The following is an 18,359-nucleotide window of genomic DNA, read 5'->3' as shown; positions in this document are numbered from 1 at the left end:
AGACTGAAAGAAAAATGGGGCATGGATGCTTACTTTAAGTAAATTAGCTTTGGTGTGCAATGTAAGAATAAGTAGAAATATCAAATGAATGCTTGCAGTGAACTTTCTCTAAAAATATATATAGTGCATGAATTGTTTTGTTTTAATATCAATATCAAAGCTTCTTAGAAACATGGGAAAACATATTGAAACCTCATTAGTAATGAGGGAAATGCTACTTTAAACAAAAAGCACATTTCTCCCCTAAGAGTAGCAATAACTAAAAAGTATTAATATCCAGAGTGTCTGATGATATGAGAAACTGGTACCCTCATATACTACTGGTTAGCACGTACTTATACATTATTGGTTGCTGGTAGAGCCATTTTTGGAAGACATTTGGCAATATTATCAAAAGAATAAATGTATGCTTAACTTTAAACTCATCAGTCTACTTCGAGGGATCTTCTTACAGAAACACACAGTTGTACAAAGTCATATATGCCAACATTGTAGTAGCAAAAATTTGGAAATCACATCAGTGTCCATCAGTAAGAGAATGTATAAATAAATTATGATGTTCCCATAGTATGGAATGCACAACTCTTAAAAAGAATGAGTTAGTGTTCTGTTATTGACATGGACAGTCTCTGGGATACATTAAGTGAAAAAAGCAATTGCAAAATAATATGTATAAAATGACCACACTTGTGTTGGGGGAAAAAGCATATGTTTAGGTATGTAAATTCACAAAAAGAAGTCTGGAATGATACACACCAAATTGTTTATGGTGACTACATCTGGGAAGGGAATGGGATATCACAGATGAAGGATGATGAAAGGAACTGTCATGATTTACCCTTTAAGCCTTTGTCTCTTTACTATTTGAATTTTTAATCATGAATATATACATATACATATATATATATATATATATATATTCATTCAGTATATCTGCTTCAGGATGCTGTCCTCTTCCATAATACTATTTATTACAACCTCTTATATGGGAACATCAGTGCTTCACCTGAGGAAGTGTATGCGGTGGCAAAATTAGCTGGACTTCATGATGCAATTCTTCGAATGCCACATGGATACGACACCCAAGTAGGGGAACGAGGACTCAAGCTTTCAGGTGATCAGAGATTTTAGACCTGCCCAAACTCTAATTTGTCAGAGCCACTTTTTAGAAAATGTAATGAGAGACTTCAAACCTAGTGCTTACTGAGTCACATTTTATGGGGTTATTAATCTAGCCCTCACTACAACCAATTCAACATAACTAGTAACTATTCTCAAGTCATGCAAGTCTTTTTTTTTTCACTTGCAGCTGCTAATAGTGTAGGTATTTCATATTAAGTAAGTTACCAAAATATGCTCAGATCATTGCTAACTTGTTATCCACAGTCTTCATGATAAAGGAAAAACAAGATCATTCTTGGGAAAGTAGTAAGGGTAGGGAGAGGTAATTTGATAGTGAATACTGTATATCTCTTACCATAACTTCCTAGATCATTAGAAGATGTTTTCAGTACTTTCGACCTCCTTATATTTGATCCTGTTAACTGCTATACTTTCCTTACAGCCAACTTCACTTTCATGTCCTTGTGTGTTCTGTGGCCAAGGATGTTTTGTGGCTTATACATTTCTTGTTAAATCTTTAATTATGAGATTACTAGGTTTATAATGAGTTACCCTAAAATGACTGATTTTTTTTGGAGGACACAGAAAAATGTTTATTTACCCCCAGATTATTTGTATTTCAAAAGTATACTGATGTCTAGTTTAGTTTGGGGAAGAAATGTATTGATTATAGATAAAGGTAAGGCAAAAATAGAATGAGAAATGCTCTATATGAATTTTAATGAATCCTCATTCCTCTTCATTACAAACTGGCTTCGTTTATTTACAATGTTTATTAAATACACACTATGTGCACAAGCTACTACGCTAAATGATTTGGAAATTTAAAAAAAAAAAAAAAAAAAAAAAAAGCAAAAACAGGCCTGTATACCCGAATTTGCAGTCTCTTAGAAAGTTTTGGGCTAGGTTTAGAAAATCTTAAGCAAAGATTATTTATTTTCAAGTTAAGTTGATTTGGTCATTACCTGGTAATATAAGATGCCTGTATCATTCCAGTCTACCTTTACATTTTATTACTACTTTTAATAGGAGTAATTTCCAACTACCTGGCCCATGCCCAAATTATATGTCCGTTTGGCTAATTCTGGTGATCCCCAATTTATCATGTAACATAAACTAGCCCTCTTAATGCATGACTTTGCCTCAGCCAGCTATGCTGTGTTCCATTTTCTAATCTTATTTTTCCTTTACACATGCCTTTGGGGGATAGGAATGGCTAAAGAAATTTTATTCTTACCTATTTCCCATTTCCTTACAACTAAACCTCTCAAAATGAGCAGTTTATTATTTAGCAGCTGTGCTAATAATTATGTTAGAGCTAATAAACAGACATTTATTCTACAAGTTCCAGAATACTATTGAATAGAATTACAACTGAGTTGACTTTCACTTGAAATTTGAGAGGCACTTCAAAACTAGTCCTTCCCGAGTATCTACTTCTTTAAGGAGCTTTGTGCTACTGGGTTGATAGATAAGCAGGAAGATGGTTCTTATGGTACCTGCCTTGTTAGGAGAATTTTAATCTTGTGAGGTGGGGAAGAATATATCTAGCATGAATTTAAACTTACTAATATTTAAAATAAGGATCCCCTTTATAGGTCAAAGATAATTGTAGGACAAGTAAAAATAAAAATATTTAACTGTACCAGATAACAATTAGAGCTTATTTCCTAAAAAGTTTACTTAAGCTGAAAAATATGTTTTTTTCAGACATTAATGATGTGTAATAGACAAGAAGCTAAAAGGGACATATTCAGCAGAGTACCATCTTCTGTACTTCCAACTATAGTTCTATATAAGGTTGGTGACCTTAGACCTACAGTAGTCCCAGTGATAAAAGAAAGGTTTCTACACATTTCACTACATATTTTCACTATTTATTTAGGAAATACTTTCTAAATATTTATTCTTGTATTTAGGAATAAATGTGGGCTTATACATTGTGATAAGAAGAGCATCGGACTGGAATGAGTCTAATCCAGATTCTCGCTCTGTGACCTTGAGCAAATCACTTAACTTTTCTGGGCCTGTCTCCTTTCTATTTTAAAAATGCAATATGCTAGAGATCTATAATAAATACCTAAATAAAGGAAGAGGTATCTACTATATGCCCTTAACTTTGAAGAATGCTGTAAAAATAATAGCTTTCTATCAAAACATTCCTTGAGAATACCGGCTGAATGCTATCTTTTTATCTTAAGAGAATTCAGTTATTCATAGTTTAACGTCTTGAAGTTTACAGGTTTTAGATATTGGTTTTTTTGGCATTGTCAATTCTGTCATTGAAATTTTTCTGAGATTGCTGTTCACTGAGAATTATCTGTAATATAAAGTAATATATATAATAAGCATACTTCTGGTAGAAGAATAATAGTAGAATCAGAGTTGTTACCATCCTGCCTCATTCTCATTTTTTCCACCTCCTATGCATTCATGTTTCAGGGAATATAATTGTCAAAAGATATTACATATGAACTTCAACTCTACAACTCAGTAAAATGAACTGTGATCAGGAGAATTAGGGAAATGTTCAATGTATTACTTGGTGATTGTAATCAATGGAAACACTAGAAACATAAAATATGCCTACACTATGCTTCTGAAAGTAAAATTTTTCTTTACCAGGAGGAGAAAAGCAAAGAGTAGCAATTGCAAGAGCCATTTTGAAGGACCCCCCAGTCATTCTCTATGATGAAGCTACTTCATCATTAGATTCGATTACTGAAGAGGTAAGTTATGATTAAAATAAAGCTCTGCAGTGTTTAACTTTTCTACTTGAAAGTTTCAGTAAATGGCTGCATTAGTCTGTATTTTGAATGAACTTCAATAGGAAGTGCTATAGAGCAAAATGCCTATTCCCTTTTTTCTATATGACAAGTGTTGGTGGTAAGAATGCCAGGTTGCATTGAATTAGAGATAGCACAGTTTTAAGTCCATTTGCAAATGTGTCTCTTTTTGGAACCATGTGATACCTTATGCAGTTGTTTTATTGCCCTTGCATCTTGCAAAGCTACAGGAATTACCTAATATATTGACAAAGGAAGAAAGTTTTAGTCCCTCTCCTATTGCCACTTAACACTCATTGAAATAGTAGTGGAAGTGATTGTGACACCTGTGACACAGTACATACCAGAAAGCCTTTCACTTATAGAGCAACTTATGAGATTCAAGTCAGGCACACATGCAGTGCTGGTATCAATTTGTATTCGTTTCACTGGAAGTGTTATGAAACATCAAGATGTGACACCGATATCATGACATTACCCCACAACTGCATTAGATTTCATAGCAACATCTTTACATTACATACAAAAGTCTCAACAACAATGGTAATTTCAGTATCATATCCCCTTAATCTAGAACTGAAAATAAGCAGATGCATTTGTCAATTGCCTTCATTCAATTACCTTTTAATTCAATGCATAGTATAAACCTAGTGTTGAAGGATAGGCCTAATTCAACTTTGCAGGCTATATGACGTAATATTTGCATACAGAGTTAAGTTTCAGTACCCATTGTTTGATCTGCAGCATATTTAAAGCAATTTAATTTTGAAGTGAATTGGTTAGCATGGGGATTTGTTATATTTAAAGTGAACCATAAGCAGGACCAGACACTGTTCATAGGAAAAGTAGGAACATGCTTATCAGAATTTTATACCTAAAAATGTGTCTTACTACCACAAACTAAAGGACCTACTAACAGTCATTATTTGAGTCACATAGTTTATTATGTCAGAGAGCATAACCCATTAGGAGCTCACAGACAATCCCCCAAGGGAAGGAGTTACTGGAAGATTTGGTAAATTTTAATAGGCCTTTTTAAAAGGTCCAGAGTCTTCAGTAGGATGTCAGAGTTTACTTAAAGATAAAAAAAAGGACTCCTCACAGACATAACAGGCTTTCTTAATATTGGCCCTGTACCTTATTATCAGTCTGCCCTAGTAAAATACAAGATTTTTTTCCTGGGTAACTATCTGCTCTTGATAATTTTATACCTTTAATAAATAAAATGTTTAGAAATATCCATAGGAAATTTGGGTATATCCCCATCCCCCACACTGCTATTTCCATCTAACTTGCTTAGACCCAGGTTTTTAAGTATTGCCGAATATATATACAACTCTTACACTTTACAGGGAATAAACAAAAATGTATTTCCAGGATGCATTAGGAAGTCAAAATGCTTTTGAAAAAGAGGTTTCTGCAGTTAAAAATATACGGTTGTCTTTGTTTTCCCTTCTGTCCTCTGAGTTTGAACTAAGGAAAAACAAATGTTCCTGTACTCTTTGAGTCTCTCTACCTTTGGATTGTTTTGAATTTCTCTGTGTTCTATCGCTTAAGTCTGTCCTCATTTTAGTTTTGTTCTCATTGGTAAATATCATATATGGCTATGTTCCTGATATCATGAGAGCTGTTGTTTATTTATTTACTTATATAGAAAATATCTACTTTCTCCCAGATTTTGTAATTTAGAGAAATATTGCCTATATTAAAGAATTTTTTTCCATGATCATGTGGTCATATTTGCCTTCTCTTTTTGCTTTCTGCTCTTCCTCTTAGCAATTATGAGAGTAAGTCTAATATTTGGTATCAGTATAAAGTTTACATAATAAAAGATTAACTGGCATTTTATATGTTTCTTTAGGAAATATATGATTATTTTAATTTACATTTGCCTAATGACTAATTCCTTTTTTTTCTTCTGTTCTTCATATTATCAAACTTGCAGACTATTCTTGGTGCCATGAAGGATGTGGTCAAACACAGAACTTCTATTTTCATTGCACACAGATTGTCAACAGTAGTTGATGCAGATGAAATCATTGTCTTGGACCAGGTAAGAGATTTAACTTTAAAGTTTAGTATTTGAGGAACACCTGAAATTGTTATAGATATAAGAAGCTTAAATATTGTTTCTTACATTATTTGGTTGAGATTGAATCCTGGTAAGATTCTGGCTTTAGCCCCTTTTGGTTGGAAATAATGCATATCACTTCCAAGAAGGAATAAACTATATTAACTCACTCTCTATTAAAGTATTACAAGCAGAAGTTTAATCAGGAAAGCATTAAACCTTCACGACAGAAGCAGGTCTTCAATGGTACATATATAAAATAACTTTTCTGCATTCATTTTTTCTCTGAATAGACTCTTTGCTCAGTGTCTTTGCTATATTGTACATTATTATTTTTCTAATACCTGCACATAACCTTGATGGTTAAAAGAAAATTACCATAAAGTGATCATTTTCAAACGTGGTCATTTTTATTATATGTTTTTCCTTCTCAGGAAAGTAAGAAAAAAGATAGTCTGCTTCATCCCTTATAAGGGAATTACTATACGAGTATACTATCTAAAAGTCTAAATCAATCAGAGTACCACTATTGTGATGGGCAGATTTGAAAATTGCAGTAATTTTTCTTTTCTCCTTTCTGTAAGGCCCTCTTCTCCCCACATCCCCCTAGTACTTATTTCTGACATTATGCAGTTTTCCACCCTACATTCCCCCTTTTCTATCATTGTTTTTCCCTTCTAATAAATATATCTTTAATTCTTTATCATTTTGCTTTTTGTTTTTTCTTTTTGAGACAGCATCTTACTTTGTCATCCAGGAGTGCAGTGGCGCAATCTTGGCTCACTGCAGCCTCAGCCTCCTGGGCTCAAGCAATCCTCCCATCTCAGACCCACAAGTAGCTGGGACTACAGGCACGTGCCACCATGCCCGGCTAATTTTCTGTAGAGATAGGGTTTCACCATGTTGCCCAGGTTGGTCTCGAACTCCTGAGCTGAAGCAACCTGCCTGCCTCAGCCTCACAAAGTGCTAGGATTACAGGAGTGAACTACCACGCCCTTTGAAAATCTGTGTACTAAGAGTTTAGAGAGAAACATTCTCATGTACTGTCTGTATAATGAGCTATTTAGAGGGACTTTCTCACTCCACTAAAATTTCTTATAGGGTATTCAGTGTTGTGGTTTGTATACTATTACCTTAATAAGTTGCTTGCGTACTTGTAACCCTAGGCCTTTCTGTTGGTTTGTTCATAAACATTTACATTCATTAGCAAACTGATTTTTCCAGTATGGTTGTACCAGAATGTCTTAAATGGGAAATTTTGTAAATATACTTTATTATATCATTGATGTTCAAGAATCTTAAATAAAATTTGCTACTTTTTTTATAAGCTTTCTGATTCTATGCAGCCATGTAGTGAGAGCCTTTTCTTACAAATAGAAGTTGTTAAAATACGTTAGCAGGCATATGATTACCTGCCTCATGCCATGAAATTCACAGTATCTATACACTTATTTTATACCATTGCCACTTGGGTTTTGGATTATAAGTGGACCTAATTTATTAATGATCATGGCACCTGTATCTAAACAAGAATCTCTTTATATTCATGATTTGGTGATTCTATAGTTGTCTGATTATGAAGATAACGGATTTTCATTTTCTAGTGAAACTAATATAACCTTAGCTTTGACTAATAGTCTATCACCTTCTGTGTTCTGTCAGCAATTTCTTATAGTAGTGTTAATGTTAAGATGGCATATCTAGGGAACTTCTAGTTAAATGTGGAAGGTTGGATACATTTGTTTATCTCTTCTTCTCCTAACCATACTAAAATGAAAGTGAAGAAATAAAATAAGTATAATATGTATAAAGCCATATGGATAAAGATAACAAGAGAGGAAATAACAGTGGACAAGAGATATCAGCAAATTGGGGGAAACTGGTAAATAGATAGATTAGCAGAACTAAAAAGTTGAATACTGTGTGTCGAAAGAGAGAGACATCAATTAAAAAAAAGCAAGTTGATTCATATTGTAGACCCCTTTTGAAAAGGCTCAGGAATTGGAGGCACCAGGTATGATGAAAAGTGGTGATAAGCATGAGGTTAAAAGTAACAGAATTAAGTGTAAGTCTACATAAGAAATAAAGTTCCCAGGCCCCTTTCTCAGCCCCACAGCCTGGTGTTTATACCCCTTCCTAACCTTAGCAAGAGGCTGGAGATTTACTTATCAGGAAATTAGTGTCTTTGGACACAAGCAAACCACCAAGCACATTAACAATTAAGGGAGAGATTAACAAAAAATCATAACATACCAAAGGATAGGACCACAGACTCTCTTGTACCACTGGCTCCAAGAACTTTGCCAACCAGTTGTTCATCACTACTGTCACTACTCCTTCCCTCATCAGCAGATAATTGGAGGATTCTTCTCTGGAGAAACAAAAGCAGCCCCAGGCAAAAAAAAAAAAAAATGTATTTGGGAACCCCAACAAAATATCCAGATATCTACATAATCATCCTACCATGAAGTTCACTGGTTTAGAAGGCATCTTTATGCACACAGAGCTTCCAGTCAGCCTTTTAATGCTCTATTCTTAAATGTCAGTGGATAGACCTCCAAAACAAACAGAAAAAAAAGAACTCAATGGAAAATGTAGACTTTAGTAATCTGCTGAGAGATCATGGAAAATACGGTATTTCTAAAATAAGGACAGAAGAAAAAAAAAGTAACCTATAATCCCAGCTACTTGGGAGGCTGAGGTGAGAGGATGACTTGATCCCAGGAGGTGGAGACCAGCCTGGACAACATAGCGAGACTCTGTCCCCAAAAATTAAAAACAAAAGTAAAGGAAACTTATATGGCATGATCTGTAGGATATATTGGTAAGTAAAAAATAAAGTGAGATGCAAAAGAGAATATAGTATAGCATGCTAGCTTTTGCAAAGATAGGGAAAAAGAATATATGTGTATCTGCTTATTTTTGCAAAAAGAAATTCAAAGGATACATCAGAAACTAAAGCAGCTGGCTCCTATGGGATGCGGGTACAAAGGGTTAGAAGAGATTCAGAAAAGAGAATGAAGTTTTAATGTTTCTTTTACTTTTGACCCATGCTTAGTGTTTTTATACGTTCAAAAATAAAATTAAATCAACAAGGACAGGAGAAAAATAAAAATTGAATACAAACAGAAAGAAGTAAAACTAACTGCATATCAAATTGCTAACATAACCACAAAGAAGAAAAATAGAATTAAGCCAAGTAACTTTTGAACATATTACTTTGATTATATACCCGTCGTGGAATATATTATAAAGACAAAAATAACCCAAAAGAAATTTGAATTTAGTTTGTTTTGGTAGTAGTGTGGGGCTAACCATTTGTAGACTGTTTTTGTGTATAGTTTAAGACTGAGCTTATGAGTAAATATATTGATGTTGGGAAACAGATCTCTTGGGAGAAGAAAGATACAAATATAGAATGACAAAGAAGAGGAGAGCCTAATAATGTTATATTGGAATAGAATTATTGGTTTGAATTTATGACTTAAAAGCAATGTCATAACTCTATGCACTGAAGAGGCCTAGAAGCAGTGAAAACCCAGTAGTAATGAGTATACTTGGCATCCAGATCTTGGGCACTAAATACTGTTCCTCACTTAAAGGAACCAAGACTTTTTAGAGAAATAGCTGATTCCCAATCTAGGGCAGGGAAACTAATGAACACAAGTCATGAGAACACAGTAACCATTTTGAATGAGCACCTACTAGTCAACTGGGGAATAAAAAGAATAATGACACTAATTAATTATAATACCTTGAATAAAAAACATCTATGTATCCATGATGCTACTGCTAAAACAAAAATTATCAAGGGGAAAAGGACAATTCCCCTGTCAGAAGAAATCCAACTAACACATGAAATGTAAAAGGAATTACAAATTTAGAGAATCACATTTTACAACCACAATTATAATAATTGATTCAGGTAAGGGTCATCACTGGTTGCTGAAACCATATGGTAAAAAGCTATCGGGGCTAGAATATTCGCACGTTTTGAAATTACCTTAGATTACTTACTAATTAGAGAAAAAATATGTTGAAAATAGAGAAATATAGAAACTGGTTGATGTCACCTTAACCAAATGATCAACCCTAATATCAATAGTGGAGCAAATTGAACTTGTGTACCTCCTGATGTAATGCACTGAAGATACATCATCTTTTCTTCCTACCCAAAATGCTTAACCTGGGCTGGGTGTGGTGGCTTATGCCAGTAATAACAGCACTTTGGGAGGCAGAGGTGGGAGGATTACCTGAGCCCAGAAGTTCGAGACGAGCCTTGGCAACATAGCAAAACCGTTATCTCTTTAAAAAAAAAAAAAAAAAGCCTAGTCTGCGTCTAATAATCAGAAACAACTAGACAAATACAAATTGAAAGGCAATCTTTTAAAAACAAAATTTTGGAAATGTTAGTGTCTCACACAAAACAGACTAGAACGAAGGTGTTATAGTAGAACGAACGTGTTATAAATTCAATGTGTTGATCCTGATTGGATCCTAGATGGGAAAAAAGTGTAAAGGACATTATTGGTACAATTGATGAAGTTTGAATATGAACAGTATGTTAGATAAGATAGAGATGGGCGTCTCATGATGTTACCCAGGCTGGTCTCGAACTCCTAGGCTCAAGCAATCCCCTTGTCTCAGCCTTCCAAAGACCTGGGATTACAGGCATAAGCCACCAGGGCTGGCCATTGTTAAATTTCCTGAGTGTGATGTAGTTGTATTCCTGTCCTATGGGAGAATGTCTTTGTATTTAGGAGATGCATGTTAATGAAATATTTAGGGGTGAAATATAATGATGTCTGGAAATCATTCTCAGATGGTGTAGCAAAAAAATCATGTATATATAGAGAGAAGGTGAGGTGGAGAAAGCAAATGTAGGGAAAAATAACAGTTGCCAAACTAGGAGAATCATGTAGAGTTGTTCATTGAGTCACTCTTGAAATATTTTAAATTTTTCAAATAGGTTTTGGTAAATGAATAAATAAAGGAATGACCTGAGAACGAGATTTTCAAAATGAGAAATGTCTTTGCTGATATAAAGTCAAGGAAATCTCCAAAAAAGAGAAAATATAGAGAAAAGATGAGAAAACAAGAGAATTTGTCTAAAAAGTTCAACATCTGACTACTGGTAGTTCTAGAGAGGCCAGAGAAAGGGGAGGAAATTGTCAAATAATAGGTTGGTGCAAAAGTTATTGTGGTTTTTGCCATTGAAAATAATACCAAAAAAATGTCTAGAACTTTAGAGCAAGAGTTCCTAGATTGAAAGGGCCTACTGAGTACCCACCACAATTAATGGAAAAGAAAAATAAAGCTATACAAGGGCACATTATCATACAGTTTCAGAATTGAGGATACAGAAAACAACCTAAAAGCTCTGAAGGGAATACCTCTGGGTGGTGGGGGAAAATAAACTAATAGACTACCTAATGTAGTTGATTATGAGAAAACTACTGTTTGAAAAGGGTTTCATAATTCTGTAATAACCTTTTGAGAGATTTCCAATGCTGACATACAAAACGAAGCAAATGAAAAACAAGGAAGTTACTAAGTCTAGGAGGATTAAAAGACTGTATAAGAAAATATATATAAAATCCTAGTACCTACTTAGCTCAACAGGGAATACTTACATAGACATAATAAGGTAAACACTGAATCAAAGTTCGTGATGTAACTGATGTTATTAGGAAAATAAATGATGGAGTAGCAGGAATGTGGGATAGTATGAGTGTTGAATCTCAATATTCCATAATAGGACATCAGTAGATAAAGCCAGGAGTGAATAAATCAAGAAATAGCAGTATAACATTATATGTAAATGCTTAAACGTAGTTGCAGGCAAATTTCAGTTATTTTACTTAAGGGTATATTGTAAAAGTCCTGTTACCAGGAATACCAGTAAAAGTGACATAATTCCTTTTGTCTCTCAGCATGTTTAACCATAGCTATCAAGAAACAAATTAATTGTAGATCAGAGTTTGGAATCTATACCAAATCTTTATAGTGTTAAGTTTAATAACTAGTGTTAAAAATAGCCACTGGAAGAATTAAACTTTTCATTTTCATTCAATCTTTTTTATTTCATGAAATCATTTTTATTTCAAAGTACACACAAGAATTTCAGGATATTATTTTTAACTCCGTTAAATCCCTGTATAAATAACAGTGCTTTTGATTTGAATATTTGCTGATTACAGAAAATATCACTTTTTTACATTTTAACCTTCCCTTTCTGCCCTTCAAAATGAAAAATGAAATATTACAATTTTATTTCCTTTAAGTAAAATGTTGTTTATGGTAGTATTTCATAGCCTTTTGTTTGTTCAACAGGGAAGAAAGCATTCCTACCTAAATTTTTTCACTTATACTGTGTATGAGGAATTAGGAGAGATATTTTAATGAGTGCAAATCTTTCAGTATCCTTAGTTAGAAAGTATTTGGTATTTTTCAATTATTATGCTAGTTAAATGACCTTTCTCTGTGTTTCTCATGTGTTTGCTTTTTAGGGTAAGGTAGCCGAACGTGGTACCCACCATGGTTTGCTTGCAAACCCTCATAGTATCTATTCAGAAATGTGGCATACACAGAGCAGCCGTGTGCAGAACCATGATAACACCAAATGGGAAGCAAAGAAAGAAAATATATCGAAAGAGGAGGAAAGAAAGAAACTACAAGAAGAAATTGTCAATAGTGTGAAAGGCTGTGGAAACTGTTCGTGCTAAGTCACATAAGACATTTTCTTTTCTTTGTTTTATTTTGGACTACATATTTGCATTGAAGCAGAATTGTTTTATTAAAAAAATCATACATTCCCATTTTCTATAATCATTCTTTTAGATAAGATTTATTTAAAAGGGGATTTGAGTTTTACATCTTTGACACTCTATTTAATGTGGCATCTGTATTTATCCACAAATTATTTTCTTGTCACTGCCCTGGCTGTGCTCAATGCATTTTTGCTACCTGTTTGATATCACCACATTACCCTCTTAAGGCCTGACATTCATTTGATATCTATAGACAGATGAATCAGATTGGTTTCCAACTTTTGATAATTTTTAAAACCTCCTTTATACTGGCAATTTAGAGGGAAAGTGTCTGTTTCTTAAAATTAAAGAAAAAGAGGATAGTGTAGGATCATTGTTTCTTCCCCTCCAATTGAAATTGATGTGAAAATGAATTTATAAACATTTAAAATTAGACCGTATCAGGAGTAGACATGCATTTATAGTTTGATGTCTTGATAGATACCTATACTTACATTTCTTTTTTCTTTTTGAGTCAGAGTCTCACTCAGTCACTCAGGCTGGAGTGCAGTGGCACATCTCAGCACTCTGCAACCTCTGCCTCCTGGGTTCAAGCAATTCTGGTGCCTCAGCATCCCAAGTAGCTGGAATTACAGGCACATACCACCACACCTGGCTAATTTTTCTATTTTTAGTAAAGACAAGGTTTTGCCATGTTGGCCAGGCTGGTTTTGAATTCCTGACCTCACGTGATCCACCCACCTTGGCCTCCCAAAGTACTGGGATTACAGGCATGAGCCACCACGCCCAACCTATACAGGTACTTAAAATTTTTGAAGTACATTTGCAACTATGTACTTTTTGGAGGAAAAACCTTCATTCTCATGTTGCTATATAGAATATTCTTCATCTTTAAGCAGCACCATAATTTTGATCTAGTGAATGAATAGAATTTTATTTTTCCACAAAAAATTGAAGCATCATTTTTGTTTTGGACCAAACTTTACACATTTTTCTTTAAAGATTTACAAACCCCTATGTAATTTGAGAGTTGCTATACTAGAGGTAATCTGAAAAGCTTAGAAAGTTAATTTCCTCTTCTATTTCCATCTTAAATGTGCTGCTTTTGCTATTGGAAGTTTACAAAGAAACAAGTAAATGGGATGTTGTTCATTCATGCACATGCTCACACGTGTATACATCAGTGTCCATTTCAAATTATTAAAGACATTTAGGTAAATAGATGATCAAGACTCTAATCTGTGTTGATACTTCAGAATTTCTTTATTATAAGATCTTCCCTTACTTTTCAGTAATGTAATTAGTTTCTTTAAGCCTGACATAACAAGGAAGAGCCCAGACAACATAATCTAGTTTTACCCTGGGAGGAAAAAAAGTTTTACATGCTAGAAAGAATTGATAAAATATTGGTATATATTCACTTAGAAAGTTCTTCTCTTTTCCAATATGAACATGCTTTGTTTGGTAGTAATCATTCAATTTGAAAATGTATGCACCTCATGAATGGCCACATAACTATGTAATAAGGTTTTATTTCTCAGAAAAGTTCCTAATATTTTATTGGTTTATAGTTTTAAGAAATTTCTCATGCTAATTTGATATGGGAGAGATTAATTTTTGTATTGTTGACATTGGTGAGTGGATAGCTGAACTTATCTAACTTAGGTGCCCACTTTTGTTATATAAAGGTAATTTGATAAGTAACATGAAGCCAGTATTTCGTAGTCTTTGCTACCAGAGTAAGTGATGCAAGATCTTGCTTTTAAAGCTAGAGTTAATACTGAGATGCATAATCAACTGGAAAATGGATTAGGTTTTTTTTTTTTTTCCTTTTTGACATTTCTTATTCTGAAACCATAGTTGTTACTGCTCTTCTGAGTGGGGGGAAATAAGCACTCCCTTTGAATAAATTAGTTTACTGGAAATGTGGTTAAAGTCCCAATAGAAATTTTGCTTCTCTGTTAATTCCCTCTGTACATTTCCAGTGATGCTGATGGAAAAGATTTTGCTTAGCTGCATGAACAAGCACATATATTGAAGTAACCATCAGTAGTAATTCATTTTGAGATGTGAATAGTGTTCAAAGTAAGTTATTTTGTGATATAGGGAACCTTTAGTCCAAGAAAGTTAGGAATGTTTTCAGGGTGTGGATAATTTTCCCACTAAGAGATATGAAGCCATTTTCTTTTCATATGATTGCAAGTGGTCCCTAGGCCATGGTGGTCATTAACCATTATTTTCAGCTAATAAAATCTTAAATTACTTGAAAAACAGTTATTGTAGGGTCAATAGCTAAGTCTAAAAGGCATTTCTTTTAACCACTTCATATTAAAGTGGTTCTGTATTGGGAAATAATAGACAAATTAAGATGAAAGAAAAGCTTCCTAGGATGATTCATTCAGAAGAAATGCCAAGAAAAAGGGCATTTAATTATAGTGTACTAATTTTACATTATAATATTATATACTCACACAACAGGATAGTGTATAAATTTCTAAATCAGTGTTGCAACATAATGTTTTTTAATACAGTGTGATGAATAAGGTACAGTTTTAGAATATGAAATCTGAAATGGAGCAAGATGATAGGATTTTATTTTTTATATCTCTTTATTTTAAAGATTGAAAATTTTACTTTCTTCCTAAGGGACTTCCAGTTTACAAAAATTAAGTTGAAACCAAGGTAATTTGAGATTATAAAAACTGGGCCAGATGCCTTACTGAAGGTTCTTAACATAGAAATATCTTGGTGAGCAGATGGGCTCATTTGGAAATTTTTAACAGCTCAAGTCTGAGGGTCACTTTTGAAAATCAAAAAGAAACCTTAGCATTTGGACATGAACAAGCTCAAGATACGCGTTTATTTTTCCTCTACGGAGATTTGCACCTTTTAGAAACCTTAAGATAAATATGGTGTCTTTCCTTTAGATATTGACAAAGTAGTTTGTGAAGATGGCTATTTTAAAAAATATTTTTGCTTTAAAGTCAAGGTATTTAGAGATTGTATGATTCTTTATTTCTGGATCTCTTTGTCCATAGTGCCATCTTGCTCTTATCCTTCCTATTTGCTGAATGTGTCAGTGAGTAGCAACTTTTGCCAGTGTATATTCATAATTCCCTTACCTTGTAGCTTTGTTACTGGATAGTCTGTCATGGATTAATATTTGAAAGCATTTAGATATGTTTGCAATTGTAGTTTTCTTAAATTGTAAACAAATCTATTTAAATATGTAGATTTTTAATGTAAATTGTATAGTAAATGACAATACCAAATCAAATAGGCTAAAACTGGTTAGTTAAGACAAAATAGTCAGAGAGGCCCTTTGCCTCACTTTTATTGTTTATAGCAATCTGTAGATAATCACTAAATAAACATTATATTTGTGACTAGAAATGGGTATCCCATTGAAGAAACTCTTCTCTGCAGTGTCCAGGGAAAACTGATATTTTGTCATTCAAATACTGAGAATAAATACAGATAATTAAGAGATACTAACAGCCTTATGTAGAAGGTAAAAACTTGGAATCGTGTCTTAGAGAAAGTAATTGTGAAGCTCATAATGCGGATAAAATTACAGCAAATTATAGTGTGCTTTCAGTTAACATTAAGCTGTCATATTTTTGATGGCCAATCAGTGAAAGACAAGTTTCTGTTGTCCCCAGTTTCTCAGTTCTAATGATTAGAAAGGAAACTTTAGGGTATAGAAATATCTTGACTGCAAACTGTGTGATAAACTAGCATTTTTATTAGGTAGAGTTGGAAATGAAATGCATGTTCTAGTTAAAAACAGGTTGGAGCATTCTTTGGTTAAAAGAAAAAGATTAGTGGATTGTTTCCATATTTCCCATTCTTACACAGCTACAGTAGTTTCAGTTTCATAAAGTAATGAGATTTTAAAGTTAGAAGGTGGTTAGAGGTCATTTAATACAATACTTTCATTCTACAAATGAGGAAACTGAGGCCAAGTTTGGATGAAAACCCTGGCTCCTGACACCTAGTCCATTCTTCCTTCTGCTGCACCACATTTTCACTCAAGTTACATTTAAAAATAAATTGGAAGCTTTGCACAGTCGCAGTATCATAGCCAATGAGGTTTATTCAAGGTGCAGTTATTGCTAACTGAAAATTTTTCCCAATACCTCATCATGACAACTTGAAATATAGTTGGCATTGGTGAAATAAATAAATTGCAGTGTAGGACTTCCAGAATCGCAAAGTAAGGAGCTCAATAGAGCCTCTCCCCAGCAAAACAACATTTTTACTGGTAAAATTGTTTTCTTTAAAACAGTCATTTAAAATTTCTGAAAATTGTCTTGAAGGCATACAGAAAATAGAGAAACATTCAAGAAAATCTATTGAATCTCATTAAGAACAGCAAGAGTCTGTGGTCTTTGAGGAACAACCTGTTTCATACATCCCCCACCCCCACCCAGGTGTTACTTTAGTGTTCTACCCTGGATGCTCCATTCTGGGCATGTATGGTGAAGATGATGGGGCAGCCAACAAATATGAAAAAAAGCTCATCATCACTGGTCATTAGAGAAATGCAAATCAAAACCACTTTGTGATACTATCTCACGCCAGTTAGAATGGCAATCATTAAAAAATCTGGAGACAACAGATGCTGGAGAGGATATGGAGAAATAGGAACGCTTTTACACTGTTGGTGGGAGTGTAAATTAGTTCAACCATTGTGGAAGACAGTGTGGCGATTCCTCAAGGATCTAGAAATAGAAATTCCATCTGACCCAGCAATCCCATTGCTGGGTATATACTCAAAGGATTATAAATCATTCTATTATAAAGACACATGCACACGAATGTTCATTGTGGCACTGTTTAGAATAGCAGACTTGGAACCAACCCAAATGCCCATCAGTGATAGACTAGATAAAGAACATGTGGCACATATATGCCATGGAATACTGTGCAGCATAAAAAAGGATGAGTTCATGTTCTTTGTAGGGACATAGATGAATCTGGAAACCATCATTCTCAGCAAACTGACACAAGAACAGAAAACCAAACACCACATGTTCTCACTCATAAGTGGGTGTTGAACAATGAGATCACATGGACACAGGGAGAGGAACATCACACACCAGTCCTATTGGCGGGTCAGGGGACTAGGGGAGGGATAGCAGAGGGTGGGGGGATTGGGGAGGGATAACAGGAGAAATACCTAATGTAGATGACAGGAGGATGGATGCAGCAAACCACATGGCATGTGTATACCTATATAACCTGCACAATCTGCACATGTACCCCAGAACTTTATACTTTTTAAGAAAGATGATGGTAGTAGGTGGAGCCCACTCATCTCCCAGCTTACATTCCGGATCCACAGTTTTACCCTGTCAGGGCCAACTGTCTACATTTCTTATCCCACCCCTCAACCCCATACAAACACACCCTCAAGCCTGTGTTGCAGAAATTCTATTCCAGGCAGAAGAAGCCAAAAGGACTAGAGATGCCTTCTGCCACCCAGCCCTTCCCCCACCCCCTTAGAGTAGAAATTCTATGCAAAGAGAACAAGGAGGCCCTGATTTTCTCTATCCCAGCTTGCTCATAATATTGGAAGCATCACTCAATGAAGGAAACTGGCAAATA

At 34.3% G+C, this 18,359-nt stretch overlaps 1 protein-coding gene and 1 pseudogene across 3 annotated transcripts in view; both read left to right on the top strand.

Moving 5' to 3' along the window:
* The window catches only part of ABCB7 (ATP binding cassette subfamily B member 7), a 124,877-nt gene extending 112,083 nt beyond the window's left edge, over nt 1–12,794 (top strand). Inside the window, exons 13-16 of one of the 3 annotated variants that reach the window (XM_032251313.1) lie at nt 943–1,114; nt 3,748–3,851; nt 5,854–5,961; nt 12,489–12,794. In XM_032251313.1, coding sequence (XP_032107204.1) covers nt 943–1,114; nt 3,748–3,851; nt 5,854–5,961; nt 12,489–12,704 — 600 coding nt within the window. In that variant the 3' untranslated portion in view covers nt 12,705–12,794. The remainder of the gene's footprint in view (nt 1–942; nt 1,115–3,747; nt 3,852–5,853; nt 5,962–12,488) is intronic. The other 2 variants (XM_032251312.1, XM_032251314.1) reach the window with 2 other exon arrangements.
* Nucleotides 12,795–16,807: 4,013 nt separating this feature from the next.
* Nucleotides 16,808–16,939, top strand: LOC116532346 (annotated as a pseudogene).
* The last annotated feature ends 1,420 nt before the right edge of the window (nt 16,940–18,359 follow it).

The sequence above is a fragment of the Sapajus apella genome, unplaced genomic scaffold (genome assembly GCF_009761245.1).
Source record: "Sapajus apella isolate SASKATOON/1434 unplaced genomic scaffold, GSC_monkey_1.0 scaffold75, whole genome shotgun sequence".
Taxonomy (NCBI): Eukaryota; Metazoa; Chordata; class Mammalia; order Primates; family Cebidae; genus Sapajus; species Sapajus apella.
This window is presented reverse-complemented; position numbering and strand designations above follow the sequence as displayed.